Below are 17,285 nucleotides of genomic sequence, written 5' to 3' on the forward strand. Positions count from 1 at the left end.
TCATAATAAAGAATGATTGATAATAAATAAAAAGCACTTCCCCTCTTGTTTTCCTATACCAGTCTGTACCAGGTTCTTAATGTGTTACTTTTCTTATAGTCTGTTGTTTCAACGAACTCATCCCACGTGCTAGACATTTTTTTTATTGAACATTCACTTCCATACCTTAAAATAATAGAAAATCAAACCTAAGAATGACATTTGTAAACTAGAGAGCCTCCATGTAAAATGAAAAGATCAAGACAGTTTTCATATCGGTGATGGTTATGGTAACTGGACACTTACAGAGAGGCCATGAGAATATTTGTCATGTATTTGAAATGGGAAAAGAAGCGTAGAATCAGGACGCATGATTTCTGGACCTTTCATAAAAATATTTCTGAGACTTGCTCCTGTCCATTGAAGGTCTGGACTGCTTCAGAGCAGTGACTGGTCTATTAGTGACTGAAATGCATAAGCAGAATATTAAATATTTATCAAAGGTGTTGATGAATGATTTCTTCTCTGGGTGTAATTTGGAATAAAATGGCCTCTGATTTCTGGTTTGGATGTTCTCTTGTTTATAAATGTCGTTTTTGAAACATGATTCATGGACATAATATTCCTGATGTTTCCTAGTATATGCAGAGTGCATTGAATTTCCTGTTTTATACCATACTTTTACAGCTCTATAGATGTATGACCTCCTAAAGTAACTAATAAGCCAGCCTGAAATTACAGTAGCTTTTTGAGCCTGTGTACTCACTGATGGGACTAGAGTGAGGGTGGAGAAAGGTGGGGAGGAAAGACACTCAACTGTTTTCATTTAGCACTGCCTATTCACAGATTGGTATTCTGGGATCCTGAGGTTAAAAAACAGGCCATGTCAAGAAGAACGTTTTTGGTATAAGATTTATTTTTCCCTGTGAGGGGGTAAAACAACAATATAATTTCTTGCATGTTACTGCATGCCATTCAAAATGGGAGTGGGGGAGAATGTTTGAATTATCCACGGATCCTAAATGGAAAAGGAATAACACATTTTGTTGATGTGCACGCAAATGAGAAAGATGACTTAAAATCAGAACAACTTGATGTATAATGTGGTTGCATCCTGATAAACCCATCATGAATTGAAATCATCATGAGTGAAAAATGCATTTAGTACACTTAACCTACCAAACAGCGTCATTTAGGCTAGCCTACCTCCTATGTGTTCAGAACACCTACAGATGGCAAAAAAATCTAACACAAAGTATATTTTGTAGTATTAGCATTGACTCTCTTATGTGATTTATTGACTACTCTACTAAAAGTGAAAAACAGAATGGTTCTTTGGGTACAGAATGGTTGTAGGTGCGTTGGCTGTTTACTCTCAGGATCACATGGCTGACGGTCCCTCATGCTGTCCAGCCTCACTGGAGAGTGTCATATCCATGTTGCCAGCCCAGGAAAAGATCCAAATTCTAAATGTGGGGTAAGGTTTCTACTGAACACTCCTTACTTTTGCACCATTGTCAACCTGTATAATCCTAAATTGAATGGTTGTAATTTAGAGACGGGTGTGTATTATCAAGTATATTTAATATTGTCTGCTTGGAAACGTCCAATACCCTGCTGTATTTCCTGCATCTGGCACATTAGCTGACGCATAGTATGCACTCAGTAAATATTGTCAAATACATTCATTATTTTATTTATTTGACCTTTAGTTGATTCCGGAAAAGAGATTGCAGCACATTTTCCATGTCTGTGAGTACCACTGCTGGAGCCTTTGAGTAGTTTGCTCCACTCATCCTGTTTCCATGGTAAACTGAATTTGTCTCCACTCTCTAGGGGTATGTAGGAGGTTGGCAACATCTCCGTTAATTGTGAGGTCACTAGTAAGACCTGGCAGTGATGAGTACTTCCCCACATCACAGCTGTGCAGCTTCCTCAGTGGTCTCATTCTGTTGCACTTGAACCACATAACTGGGCTGGAATCACATGAGATAAGTGCTGTGAGGGCTCATCACCATGGTGAGTGGCTCTGCAGAATCACCAGGTGACTAAACCTTTAACAACTCAGTGTGCCACTGACTATATGCACCAGCTCCTTAAGTGCTAGGGTGAGTGGCAAGCTGAAAGCCAGCTTTCAAAAAACTCCACAGGGCAAGTAATAAACTCAGATTCTCCTCATGACTCAACAAAATGGAACATGTAAAACAGTCATTTGCTACAAAACAAAAGTCATATTGTTAGGGCTTTGGGGGAACCCTGGCTGATACAGGCAGGGGAGTGGTTTTTCACTTGGTATTTGCTAATTTTTTTTTAATATTTTTATTTATTTCTAGGAGAGAGAGAGAGAGAGAGCGTGAGCAGGGGAGGGTCAGAGAGAGAGGGAGTCACAGACTGAAACAAGCTCCAGGCTCTGAGCTGGCAGTCAGCACAGAGCCCGACGCGGGGCTCGAACCCACGAACCGCGAGATCATGACGTAAGCGAAAGTCGGACGCTCAACCGACTAAGCCACCCAGGCGGCCCTGGTATTTGCTCTTGAATTTAACAGAAGCCTGAGCTCGTGTGTTTGACCATCCTGCAATAGGACTACTAAATTTTCAACCTGAGCAGTAGGGGTTAGGGTGATAGTTCTTTGGAGTGAACTGAACGAGAGCTTATTTCTGTCTTTTTTCTTTTTAAGCCACTTCTGGAAAGGGTTAATTCTTATTTCAAAAAATTGACAAGTTTCTACTTTTTTCCTTTAGGTTCACTGGCCTTTCCTCTTCAGTCTCCTTTGCTGATTCCTTCTCTTTCTCAAACCTCTGGGTTTGGTTTTAGACCACCTTCTGCCCTTTGTCTATACTCCCTTTCTGGATAACATCACTCCTCTCCATGGATAGAAAGATCGTTTTTATGTTGGTAGCTCTCAGATGTATGTCTCCAACTCAAAACCATGCACTCAACTCCATACTCCAACTGTCTGGTTGATTTCTCCACTTGGATATGTCACAGATGCATCAAATCTAATAAGATCCCATCAGTAAATTTGACTCTCCGCCCATAAAATCTGTTTTAGTTTTAGTACTGGACATTTACATGTTAGTAATAGACCTGTATCTCCCATTCTGGAGTGTTTAAGCCAGAAACTCTGAAGTCATCCTTAATTCCCTGTGGTATTGTCCCTCCACATCCCAGCATCTAAACCATCAACACATTTGGGTGGTTGCCCTCTGGTTTGTATGAGTATCTAAAGTTCATCTCAAACATAGTTACTTTTCTCCACATCCTTAGTTCAGCCACCATGTGTTGCTTCTTTGCTCTAGTCAGCACAGGCTTGTGCTTGAACTGTGAGAGCTGACTTCCCACTGGTCTTCCTGATTCTACTCTTCTCACCCTATAATCTGTTTTCTAAAAAAAAAAAAAGCACGAATGGCTTTCTTGAAAAATTTCTATGTGATTATGCCATCCACTGTCACTTGCTACCAGTTACATTTCACATAAAAACTGTATGTCTTATGGTCTTCAGAGCTTTCCACGAGTCATGACCTGCCAACCCTTCTGTTCTGCTTTTGCTGCTGTCATTAGTTCTCTGTGGCTCCTGTGACTGCCTCGGTCTTCCTGTTGATTCTTTAATTTAGGTGGCCTGGCTCCTCTCTAGGTTCTCCTCCCTGATAGACTTACACAAATGCAGCGTAATTTATTGCTTGAATTACAGCAGTGGCCTCCCCAGCAAGTCTCACGTCCCTCCATTTCAACCTCTCTTTTAAACTAAATTGTAATCTAAGTCATATCTGTGCATGTTTGAAAAGTCAATACATACGAAATTTTGGTGGAAAAAATAAACTACCCGGCCCCTTTCTTTCCATGCTTGGTTTTGCACTCTAAGGAGCAACTTCATTTCTTTTAGAACATTCATTGCCTCTTTATTGCTAAGTAATACTGTTATATTATTTATCCATTGTTTTTCACTTTTACAATATGTTTTACTCTGGCCTAAACCTATGGAACACAAACATACGTTGTTATAAATAACAGTTAAAAGGTATACACTTTTATAAACCCCAAGTCAATCTATTGGGCTCTTCTCATGTATATTCCAGGGTCATAGTCTTGATAAACGGCATCTGCTGCCTCATACATGAGTCTTCTCTCACTTACAGTCTTTTTCACATGGCTGGCTCCTTCTCTGTGTCTTACCTCCAGTGTTCACTCCTTAGAAAGGTCGTAATGGGCCACTCTGTCTGACAACTCAGTCTCCGCTCTATTTTTCTTGGATCCTTGTTTGTTTCTTCAATGATACTTTTCACAGTTTTAATTCCTTAAGTATATTTGTCTGAATGCCTGATTTTTTTTCTGTCTTTCCCCTAATGGATCAGGTCCATGAAGGTAGGGATTAAGTCACATTTCAGTTTTGAAGCTTCACTGCCTTGCATATTGTCATGTGGCATGTGTTCAGTAGGTAGCTTTATAACAAATGCTAAATAATCATCCAGAAGATACAGTAGAACATAACAGTTTTTGACTGGACTGAAGCATAAACCTAGAAGAAATTTAAAACGGAGTTTGCTCCCTATTTCACAACTCCCTTTTTTGCATGTTAAAGAAGTGGTAGAAGTCCCCAGGGATTAATTTAAAACTCATTCTAGGCAACAAGAGATTACAGTAAAGTGAATGAGTATAAGCAAGCATATGAAAACCAGATCAATGGCTTTTCTTGATATGAGCAAAAATTAGACTGTAAAATGAGAACTGAGCTAACCATCCTAATAACAAAAAGTTACTCTTTTAGGATAGTTAAATGTTTCTATGGAGCATTCATTTTCCTCTTCATGCAATTTTTTTTTTTTTACTACTTTTCACATCTTCAACCTAGAAGAGCTTCTGTTTATAATCTTACTTGTGGATGTTCTTTATCTATAATGGAGTCAGAAAGGAAATGGGTGGTGAGCGTTGAGGAAGGCACTTATTGGGATAAGCACTGGGTATTATATGTAAGTGGCGAATCACTAAATTCTACTCCTGATGCCACTGTTACGCTATATGCTAACTAACCTGGACTTAAATACATAAAGGAACATTTTGAAATTGTTCTAAAATGTCTATCTCTGTCAAATGATGGGGGAGAGTTAGAGGAGGACAGTGGCTTTCAAGAAAACGGGAGAGAACGTATGTTTCTTTTTCATTTGTAGTAGTGAGCTGTATTCCTGTGTAATCACTCTGGAGATTAAATACAACTGATGAAGGAATGCAGCATAAAAAGTCATCATGAAGCATCCTGTAGTAAAATCTGTAACCAGTGTCCCAGAAAAGATAGATAGTCTAAATACCACAGGAGGATTTCATCAGAGTTTATTTTTGAATATGAATCAGATAAGTGATACTGCCATGGAATGCCTCTGGGTTCCTTTCCAAGCATCATTTTCCTGGGGCTTTCTCTGCTCCAGCCATAGTAACCTTGCTTTCCCTTATACATGCTAAGCCAGTCCCTTCTCACAGTCTCTGTTTCTTCTCCTGCTTGGAATGTTCTCCCCTGTAACTTGGCCTGGCCAACTCTCATACTTAGATCTCTGCTCAGATGTCATCTCACCCAAAAGACATTCCCTACATCGCTCTCTAAGCCTTGTATTACTTGGCACGTGAATTCCTATTGTACACACTTAGTCTCATTGACTACATAAGACTCAAGGATATCATAATGAGCCTGAGGGGGGTGTCCCCCCCCAATCTTCTTTCTGGTGTTGTTCACTCTTAGGTTGTGAGAGGTCACTTGGTAAGTTTAGTTACAAGAAGTCTAGTAAGTAAAATATTCACCCACAAATCATTAAACCACCCAAATTGACATAAAGTTAAAATTTCTCTGCTCCATGCCCTTCACATGGCCTTGCTTAGAGCTAATCACATGCAGTGAAGAAGGGGAAATGAAGTCAAGAGTCCTTGTTATTTCCCCACCTCAGGGTTTTTATTCCTCCTGCTCAGCGCACTGAGCTTTGTCTGGTTCCTCTAGGGCAGTAAGGATAAGGGGGAGGGAAGGAGGAGTGTGTTTGGGTGACCAGTGGTGTCATGGCATGCTGACGGTGTCATGGCATTATAGTTTTGTCATGGGATAGTGGTGCTGAGCATTATGTTTGACAGGTGCTTACCATGGTGACTTCCTGTCTCTCGTGGGCCACATTTGTGGGTTTCAGGGAGGCTGTCCTCTTCAGAGATGCTCCTCAGTCTCTCTAGATCTTACACTTATCCTTTGAAGAGGACTAATTTGTCTTCTCCAGATGGTCACTTTCTGTTCCTATTTTGTCCTTGAGGTGTCTGGGGGGATACTTCCAGGCTATATTTGAACTTTGTTTATTTGTGTGCATGAAATAGAACACAGATATAAATAAGTGTATAAACTATTAATATAAAGCTTATTAACAGTGTTAGAGCAAGTGTATGTGATACTTTGACCCAGTTGAGTAAAAGCAGATTGTATTCCTTCCTGGAATATACGTAAGTTGGTGATGGGTCTTGCCAGCTGGGATCACAGCTGCCCGATGACCTCTGGCTACATAATGTCAATATTGATAAGAATGTATTGAATAGAGGGTCAAATGAATGAATAGATAATAAAATTCTGATATATTTAGAGGATACACTGTTATTCAGCAATTAAAATCCAGGCCTATAAAGATTGCTTAATGCCATTAAGAAACAGAATAGCTATTAAGCTATTTTTAAATGGAAAAATAAAGTCGAATATAAAACTTTAAAATGTGTAAGCATGTGTAGAGGCAAATGCATGCATACACACAGGTGTACACCTGCAAATATACTTGTGTGTCTGTATGTGTGTTGAGAGACTAGAAAGAAAAATATCTATATCTGTATCTTTCTGTCTATCTATATATACCTGTGTAATTCTGTATGATGGGATTGGGATTATGATTTTCTTTTTTTAATTATATATTTTAAATGTTCTGCTATTTACAATCTCTGGCTTTATAATCAGGAGACATTTTAAGAACAAAAATAGAAATGAGCTTTGCAAAACGAAGAAGAAAAGAAAAACTAAAACCTTGAAATATTGAAATATTGTCCCTATATCTGCCATGGGGGTTCTGGAGGTTCTTGGGCATGTAGCACTGAAGGAGGTTGGGAGGTGAAACCCTCAGCCTGCTCAGAAAGCCCATGTGCCTTTGGCAGCTTATATGTTGCATGATATAAAATAGTCACCTCCAGATAAAGTTCAGAGCCTAATGCAGTATATTTCCCTTCTGCTTTGTAAGGGATGGAGTCTGGCCTTGCTGTTGATATCCAGTGTTGGACATCTCCCATTTGTGAGGAGTTGTGCTTGACATCAAATCCTCGGTGCACAATTTTTTAAAGATGAGACTTACTTGGAATAACAGTCATATGGTAGGGCCTAGACTCCTCAGATAGCCGCACAAAGGCCATCTTTTATTTGAATCCTGTCATCATCACATACTGACTTGTGACCTTGGGACACAATAAATCTTTTTGAAACCCACTTTTTGAAACAGTAAAACTGGTGAGGTTAGCGTATGTGTCACAAGCTTGCTGTTCGATTAAATGAAATCAAGTATATACCGTGTCTGGCACACAGGCATGCTCTTTTCTTATGTTACTGTTTTCTTAATACATTTTGAAAGAAGTTTGAAAAGGGAAGAGAAAGGAGTCGATAATTTTTTCAGCCTGGGTAACTAGAAACATGTTGGAGTTGTGAACAGAGATACAAACTCAGAGAGAGGCCCTGGTTTGGTAGAACCATCAGTCATCTGAAGGGAGATAATGGGAAGTGTACAAAGAGAGGCGTGGATCTCAGATGGAAGCAGTGGGCTGAGAAGGGGATTTGGGATTTGGGTATTGTCTCCGCAGAGGGTGTTCTAAAACCTTTGGGAGGGATAAATGAAGACAGCAGTTGCTACCCAAAGACCTGCCTTGGAGTGAGGACCATGACCTGTTTAAGGAAACAGAAACAGTTGCTAGAGAAGAGAGCTACAGCCGTGTAATATTCGTGGAGGAGAACTGTGGTCAAGGGTCAAATGCCTTCGAGAAGAGAACAAAGGACAGGAAATTGTGGGTGGCCTCAGAACAATTTCCAGAGTTCAGTGGGGGAAACTAGAATGCAGGTAGCAAGCAAATTTAGAAGGATGTATTAAAACCAAAAAACAAATTTGGAAATTGGAAGCATTAGATTCCAGTCCTGACACTCACGTGAACTCTGTGTGATTCTCAGCACATTATGCAACATCTCTCAGTCTTGGTTTTCCTGATTTTAAAACTCCTGCGATGGCCGGGTATAAGTTTCCTTCTCCCGTTGTAGTTTCAGGATACTTTCTGAAGTCCTTTGGCAAGGAAAGAAAACCAAATAATGTTAACAATGTGGCCACATGAAAGCTTTTCCTAAAGAAAGGACTTGGTTTCCCAAGGAAGGCAACATTGGGAATGCCAGAGGGGAGAAATCGAATAGTGACTTCCCCTCAGACTGAGTTACAGGTGGAGTCAATGGAATAGATGCTCTGGAGAGCAGTGAATGGATAGGTTTCCTTTTGATCTCGAAAAGGAAGACGAGACTGAGTTAAAAGCAACATTCCTTGAGCTCCTGCTGTGTACCATCCTTGTGTACTAAAGGCATGACGCTGAGCACTATGCCCAAAGCCTTCACCCAAAATAGTTCATGGTCTAATCAGAGACACATGAAAACTGTAACCAGAGTGGACTTAAGAGTGTAATAATGGGAAAGGCACAGTGTAGAAGTGGATCAAGGAGGCAGTGGTTACTTTGGAGAGAGGACAGGACCAGCTGGGCTTTGAAGAAATAACCAAGAGGACTCTCTGGAACGAGAAAACAGCATGTGCACTGTACCAAGATGTGAGCGTACAACTAAAACTTACTATGAAAACTGTTAAAATATAGTTTGTTCACACAGTTAAAATGTGTTTGTTATGGTTATATATAAAGTTTAAGTAGTAAAAAGTAAAGGTGGAGAGGTAGGCAAGAATTTGTCATGACCTTGTACCTTCTATATCTTCATTAAGGATTTACAGTTTCCCCCTGTGGGCGTAAAGAGGAAACATCAAAAGAGTTGAGTCAGGAAGAGAAGGGTAGTATTTTAAGACAATAGGACAGATAGGGTGTCATAGTGTATTTTCATAGATTTGCGTCTTTGTGTTGAATACACAAATGCATGAAAAATCACTCCTATTCATAGTAATATTGAAAATGACATTTTTTGAAGAAAGTTTCAAACCTATAGTATCATAATTTACATCAAGCCAAATGCTTATACTCAGGACTATTTGATGCTTTATTTACCTATTAAGATATATACTATACTTTTGCCATCCAAGAAATGGTAAGACTGAATACAGAAGGTAAATACAAAAGGGAATATAGCCAAAGTTCAGGTGATGTAGAGCATCAGACATTGGTCTGCAGTGCTTTTACAAGCCTATCATGATGCTGCATCTTTTCGGCAATTTCCATGACTGCTGTTTAGAAATAAAACATGTGCTTCTTTTGGCATCTCACTAATTCATTACCATACCTATGGTCAGACGGTAATCATCCTTAGAACCCTAGGACTCGGACTTTCCTATTAAGAAATTTGTCATTTGATGTTTTCAATTATATAGGTTCCTCTTGTGTTTTGGCTACATTTCCCCACATCTCTGCACAAGCCAGGCATCTCCTTAAGTGTAAGGTAGACTCCACATCCTCTTTGTCTTTGCTCCTAATATCTCCTCTCATAGGGAGCAACCTTGCCCTCGTATTATCCAGATTGTGCTATCACTCATGACTCTTCTGATATCCTGAAATTATGATGGTTATTATGACATTCCTCGTGTCCTTTAACATTTATGCTGTTGAGTTCTTATGCTCTGTATTTTTAAAAAACAGACATTATCAAAGCCTTACAAAATGCACTCTGAACCTCAGTTAAATTTCAGCCAGTCCATTGAAAGCTTACCTAGAAAACAAAGGTCCTGGAAAATAAGTTTCCAGAAGGAAGCATGGAAGAATGGAGAGAAAATTTGAGGTAACTGTGATAACACTTCCGATCTGTGAGTGAATGGAAAGTGAGGTGGTGGAAGTAAGGTAGCAATGCCAGCAAAAAAGGAGAGTGGAGAGGGCCGTGTTGCTTTCTAATTGTTAAGTCTCTCTCATTCTTCCTTTTCTTTCTTTCTTTCTTTCTTTCTTTTTTTTTTTTTTCTTAAGAGAGAAAGAAAGAGTATGTGCACAAGTGTCCATATTGAGGAGGGACAGAGGGTGAGCGAATCTTAAGCAGGGCCTATGCTCAGCATGGAGCCTCATGCAAGGCTCGATCCATGACTCTAGGATCATGACCTCAGCCAAAATCAAGAGTCTGATGCTCAACTGACTGAGCCACCCAGGCACCCTTTTAAGTCGTTTTTAAGTTATAGTTCCAGTCGAGTTTGGAGATCTATTTAATAGACCGTAATTAACTTCAATTTGAACACAAGAAACATTGATATTGGTTAATCCAAACATTTCACCACCAGTGTGTTTGGCACATGAACCAAATCAAATTTCATGTTGTAATTAGAATTTAGTGACAATGTCAGTGCACCCACATGAAGATCGATGTGATTGGTTGTTTATTTAATAAAGTACCGAGGGATCTAAATAGAGAAATGAAATGTCAGAACTAGTAAGAAAAGAAATGAGTGGCAACTGATATTAATGTAAGCGTTGGTAAATTTGCAAAATACTGAAATTCTTGCTAAATTGTGAAATGAAAGAATAGCATTTGATGACAAAAGAGCAGGTGCCACCATGAGAATATGCACATGATGACAGAACTAAGGTAGGGAACACCTGTTAAATTTCATTTCATTTCCAAATTGTGTGCAGTATGTCTCACAATAGGGAATATCATTTTGAAAAATCTGAGAAGAGCCATCTGGGAGAAAAATGCTTATAAAGCTTGCATTTATCTTAGATGCTATGCTGTGTGGTAATAATTCACATACTGTTTTCTTTCCTTCTAAAACCGAAAGGACAATGCTTGCACTATAATGAATGCTGCGTTGTTGTGGATTGTTGAACACAGGGGTTCTGGTGCATAGAGGTTAACAGAGATTTGTGTTCTCCCATGGCTTGTAAAATCACATGCAGATATGCATTTCTGGTTGCTTAGTGAGAAAGTAAGGCTTTTGTGGTGACACAGAAAACCTCAAGACTTTCTGCAATTCTGCTTTAATATAAGTCATTAGAGCACTCTCTTTGCTGTAGTATAGTATTGTGGTCTCAGATAGAAAATCCTTCCCTGAAGAAAGAACACTGAGCAGTTGTTGCTAAATCTTCGCTGGCCTGAACAGAGACTGGTCTGGCACATGGTAGTCAGACAGTAAATATGTATTGAATGAGTGAGTCACCATTTATAATTATTCCAACATTTTTTTCCTTTTCAGAAGTAGCCTTCTCATTTTTAAAAATTTCTAGAGATAAAGCTCTAACACAATGGATAATTCTGTTATGAAGAGGTTTCCAAATCCTACCTTAAAAAATTCTTTTTCAGAAAATATTTAATATGGTAATACAAAGATGAGTCAATTTTGGTTCTTTGGACTCTTGAGATACTCAGTTCATAGTCAAATGTTTGGATGCTTTGATTTATGCTGGTTATTCTAATTAATGAATTAAAAATTATGGTGAACGTTTATTGAGTGGTTACCCAGTCTCAGATCCTATGAAAGGAGCATTGCATGGGCTTTTCAAAAGTGAATGTTCCAGATAACTCTATGGGGCTATTGTATAGATAAAGTCACTGTAGCTTTCTCAAAGTTATTTAGCTAGTAGTAGGTTATGAATCCAAATAATCTTAAGTCCAAAATCTATTTTTGGAAGTCATTAAATTTTTTCTGATAGTATGAAATTAAATTTATTTGATCTATTGCTTTAAATCTAACTACTAGTGTTTATAACCTTTTGAAAGAATACCGGATTATAAATGTATGATTTAGGGAAATTCAGCATGTTTACTTGAGATGTTCTAACTGAGTATCATAATACTTACGTTATCGTCAGCCACAGTGTTAGTTCTATTAGTGAACTTCAGTACTGACTGAACCTCAGAATCATACTGACATATGAGATAAGAGTAACATATTTTTGTATTTTCACAGTGTGGATCAATATAGAACATGATACTATCCATCCTCAATCCATGTGTGGATGTACTACATCTTTAAAGATTATTATTCAAGTTTTAAATATTTATCATTGTCCTTTTTTCTATCAAATTAGGTTCTAGGAAAAAATTTTTTTGGATTTCTTGTCATTACTTTAAAATTCAATCTAGTTTGACATATGAGACAATGAAAACATGTGTGGAAACTAAAAGGACTCATTGGAAGTCATATTAAAATTATATAACAAATGGCCCAACTATATGATATGTGCCTAATATTTTACAAGAATCGTCACAGTAAATCTTTACTGTGTGTATCCCCATTATCCCCCACTCAGAGTGTGTGTGTATGTTTGTGTGTGTGTGTGTGTGTGTGTGTGTGTGTAGAACAGTTAGAAGGTGAGGGAGAAACAGAGAGAAGGGGACAGATAGAGATGGTGAAATTATTATTCTAGCACTTAAGAATTTTTTTAGTGTTATAAAAATTCAGTGAAATGTGAGAAGTATTACTGGATTATTCTTAAGTTATCTTCTAACATCAATTCTGTACAGAATAAAATGAGATAGCATATTGGCAATCCCCTGGCCTTTTGGTAGAGAAGATACAATATGCTTTAATAATGAAAACAAGAGAAAAATTCTCTTCTGTGCCTTTACGAAAAAGACACTTTTTTTAGTATAGATTTAATTTTTCTTAATATTCAGTTTAGAAGAATTACTTTATCTGAAGAAGTTAAGTATATTATTACTGTGCTAGTTCTAGATGGATCAAATTAAAGTGAACTATATGTAATTCTTATATAATTAAGGCAAAACAGAAATAAGAATTTTGATAGATTGGATGTGAAAAGTGCAGGTTCTGAGGAATTATTTCATCAAGAATATTTATTAAAAAGTAACAAAATAGTTAAATATATGTATTATATGTACTTTATACAAGTAATATATATTACATAGAGTAAAAGAATAAAAATGGGAAAGGTCAAGTCATATGTTCAGTGTGGAATATTTTCCTAGTTATAATATAAATTTATGTTCTAAAAAAGGAAGGAAAGAAATGACTAGGCTTATCTTCAATATAATACAAGGATACCTACTTGTTATAAGTTCTTTTTATTGATAATAACCATATTTTACAGTTTTTAGCACTCTGTCCACAATTGGCTAAGTTTAAAAACATGACATTATATGAAATGAAACATGCTTATGTAAGTGATGATTCATTTTTTTCTGTAATTTACTGTTCAAAGGTTTTAAAAACCTTTAGCAGAAGGCTTTAATAAGATTTTATATAATACTTTCAATGCTGTGTCCCCTGTATTTGCTTTGACATGTTACATGAATTACTTTATTAAATAAGGATTGTTGAAACCTTGGACAATGTGGCGCATGCAATTAAAAACTGTATTGCTCTTCTGTACGTGCCTACATGTAAGTGACCCCATGGGTCTCCCAAAGTGAGCCTTTAACATTCCAGAATTTTTACTGTGCACCTGTTGCTGGCATCTAGCCTCCCACCCACACAGGCTAAGTCTAACTAAATGAAGTTTATGCTCGCGCAATAAAGTATGTAAAGATGAAGTAATAAAATGGGAAGACAGTTGCCTTATTAGTGGGGTTGCTGAAATAGCTTCACTAGAAGAATGTATGCACATATGTGAAAGAAAATAGAATGTTTGTGCATAGGAGAGCCTAGAAAGTCATTTATTCAAATATATTTCTTACGTATCTTTTTATGTTATATATTCCAGATGGGATTTATACAGCTCAATGAGGACTTCATATTTATTGAACCACTCAATGATACAATGGCCATAACGGGTCACCCACACCGTGTATATAGGCAGAAAAGGTCCATGGAGGAAAAAGTCACAGAGAAGTCAGCTCCTCACAGTCATTACTGTGGTATCATTTCAGGTAATGCCTTCTCCTGCAGGGGTCTAACAAATATGCAATGGGACATGAATACATTACAGTTTTATTCTTCCTTTCCTTCCTTCCTTTCTTCCATCTGTCTGTCTGTCCCTATGTTCATCTGTTCATCCACCAGTCTGCTACTTTTATACTTTCTCAAATTGTGGAATCTCTTTGGTTAATAACTATTAAATATATCTATCTGAGACTTCTGTTTTAGTTTTCTACAAAGTACTACATTTTAATATGAAAACATAGAAATTCACAAGAATTCAGAGATTAATATATAAACATGCCCTGTATCTCTCTTGAATTGTGAAGCGTTCCTTATAGTATACCATTCACCTCATTGGCACAGAAATGATACCGAGAGAATTCCAGATCTTTTGAAACTGAATACTGTGAGCTCATGGCCTTATTTTAGTCCACCTCTTTGAGAACATCATAGATATCTTTTTACTTGGACCAGATGCCTCTTCTACTTCTTTCTTCTTCTTCTTCTTTCTTTTTTTTCTATTTGACCCAAGTGAAAATCATCTTGGAAGTTAAAATTAACAGTGTAATACGAAGAGTAGAGATTTATTTCTTTGAATTTTACTCTCAGTATCAAAATACCTTAAATCTGGACTTTTCAGAAACTCATAAACATTTCCAGCCATCAAATTCTAGTCTGTTTGTTTGTCTGCCAGTTCTTCACAGAAATAAAATGAGGCTGACTGTTTTGTCAACTTTCTTACTTCCTTTGGCAGAGGTCTTTGTGTTAGCAGGAACGGTAAGGAAAATGAATGATTTCTTTTATGTAAGGAAGACCTGAAAGTCATAGCCAACCTTCAGAAAATAATTAGAAGTGTCCCTAGGAAAAAATTTTAGACATCTAATCCGGACATCTCAGTGACTGTTCACTGATATGAGAAATATTTCCAGTTAGGATCTGAGGAAATAGGAATTTATTCAAGAAGTTTTGGTGTAAAGACGTAAAACTTGACTTGCAGATTTAAAATTAGGTGTTAGTGTGGTAAGTGCCAACATACCAGATATAAAATTGGTTATGGTATTTGAGGCTAGTTTAGGTATATGACTTATGACTGTCAGCAACATTTGCAGAGGTGATAGGATGTTCATATCATTGCTCGTTTGGGTGTTCAGATTCAGAAAGAATTATGATATATTTCTGTTTAAATATATTTATCTCAAATTAATCTGTGATTTTGGTTTTCCTCTGTGAAAGCTCATGGTATCAGTCTGAATAGGAATCGTCTTCAAAAAAGGTTAAGTAGAGCTACCTCTGGGCCGCAGTATTTGCTGTACTTGATCAGGTCAATTTACATGAAACACATCCTTCTTCTCTGTTCTGAAATGCAGGCACAAAGGAGATAAAACTGCTGAACAGAAGTCACAGCATTATGAACAAGCCAAAGAAAGGCTCTTGTGTTGAGAAATGATAGCAACAACTTGGATTTAGTCCATTTAAGGAAATTATCTCTTATGAGTTCTACTAAAAATGTGCACTGTGCAACTTTCAAATCATAGTCAGCTCCAGCTGTTCTAATTACTCATGTACAGGATGACACAAAGTAAGCTTTGTGTGCGATGGTGCACAGAAAAAATATTTCTAGAAAATTCTTAATTGTAATAGTTTTATCAAGCACAAATACACAGCTCGTGTTTGACAAACATTGCTCATAAGCTTTCTAATTATGGTTTGTTTTTTTTTTTTTTTTTTTAGGCATGACTGTTTGGTATTCATTGACCTAATTAGGTCAAGCACTTGCCTGCACTGAGTATTAAACTATCAGTTGCATGATCTACTGAGTTTACCTACTTTCAGACTTTTTAAAGGTCTAGAATTGAAAAAATGGCTTTAAAATTAGCACTCTGTGAAAGAAAATCTTCATTTACTTATACTAGTGTGCCTAATCTTATTACTTCAGGCTGATGTATTAATGTATTAAGCACGTGGTTCAGCTGTGGATAATTCAACTTTGCCTTGGTGCAATGAAATCAGAAAGTTTCGTGTATTCACATTGGTCTTTCCACTGTTCCCTTTCCTCCTTTTAATGCCTTAGATAGAGTATGTTTCTATGTGTTGACTTCATGAATATCTTTTCCGAACAGGAAACTTCATACTTTAGGTTGACTTTGTTGTGTTCTTCTGTGAATGTATAATATAGAGAAGGCACATGAGATTGAGAGCCAGAGACGGCCCCTGGGTTCAAGGCATAGTTTCACTTTCCCTCCTGCTAGGTGCTCTTTTTTTCAATTTCCTTAAGCTTTTTTTTTTTTTTTTTTTTAATTTTAATATAGTTGACTTACAATGTTGTATTAGTTCCAAGTGTAACACACGTAGTGATTTGACAATCTGTACGTTACTCAGTGCTCACCACGGTAAGTGGTGTTACCATCTGTCAGTAGGCAGAGTGAGTACAGTATTACTGACTGTACTCTCTATGCTGTACTTATCCATGTGACTCATGTATTTTATAAACAAGAAGTGTGTACTTCTTAATCCCCTTCTCCTGTTACACCCATCACCCCACCCCCCTTTCCTCTGGCAACCACCAGCTTATTCTCTGTATGTATGAATCTGTTTATGGTATGGGTTTTTGTTTGTTTGTTTGGGGTCTTTTTGTTACGGTTTTTTTTTTTTTTAGATTCCATATATATATGAAATCATATATTATTTGCATTGTTCTGTCTGACTTAACTTAGCATAATGCCCTCTAGGTCCGTCTTTGTTGTGAATGACAGGATTTCATTCTTTTTTATAGCTGAGTGATAGTCACTTAAATATATATCCCATCGTCTTCATCCATTCATTTTATGATAGACACAATATGTTGCTTCCATATTGTAAATATTGTAAATATTGCTACAGTAAACATAGGAGTAGACATATCTTTTCAAATTTTCATTTTCTCTGAGTAAATATCTAGCAGAAGGATTACTGGATGATATGATATTTCTATTTTTAATTTTCTGTGGAACTCCGTGGTGTTTTCAACTTTTACACCATAGCCTCTTCATTTGCAACGTAAGCATGACCAGTCACATCACAGGGATAAAGAGCTAAATGTCACAGCTCTTATTCTCAAGAGGCAGCCAGTATATTATTTTAGGCAGACTGGTAAGTGGGTAATTATACTGAGGTATGATGAGAACTCTGGCACACAAGAAACTAGGCTTCTGGTATCAGGGGGCTGAGCCCCAAAGATCAAGCAGCAGCAAAGATCAAGATGACAGACTTACATCTCTGGGGAAAAAGGG

The 17,285-nt window shown here is 37.4% G+C and overlaps 1 protein-coding gene across 1 annotated transcript in view; it reads left to right on the top strand.

Moving 5' to 3' along the window:
* ADAMTS19 (ADAM metallopeptidase with thrombospondin type 1 motif 19) overlaps nucleotides 1–17,285 on the top strand; it is a 245,515-nt gene that overhangs the window by 44,844 nt on the left and 183,386 nt on the right. The window contains exon 4 of the mRNA XM_077768867.1: nucleotides 13,859–14,024. Coding sequence (XP_077624993.1) covers nucleotides 13,859–14,024 — 166 coding nt within the window. The remainder of the gene's footprint in view (nucleotides 1–13,858; nucleotides 14,025–17,285) is intronic.

This window comes from Crocuta crocuta, unplaced genomic scaffold, assembly GCF_008692635.1.
Source record: "Crocuta crocuta isolate KB4526 unplaced genomic scaffold, BGI_CrCroc_1.0 scaffold64, whole genome shotgun sequence".
NCBI classification, from domain to species: domain Eukaryota; kingdom Metazoa; phylum Chordata; class Mammalia; order Carnivora; family Hyaenidae; genus Crocuta; species Crocuta crocuta.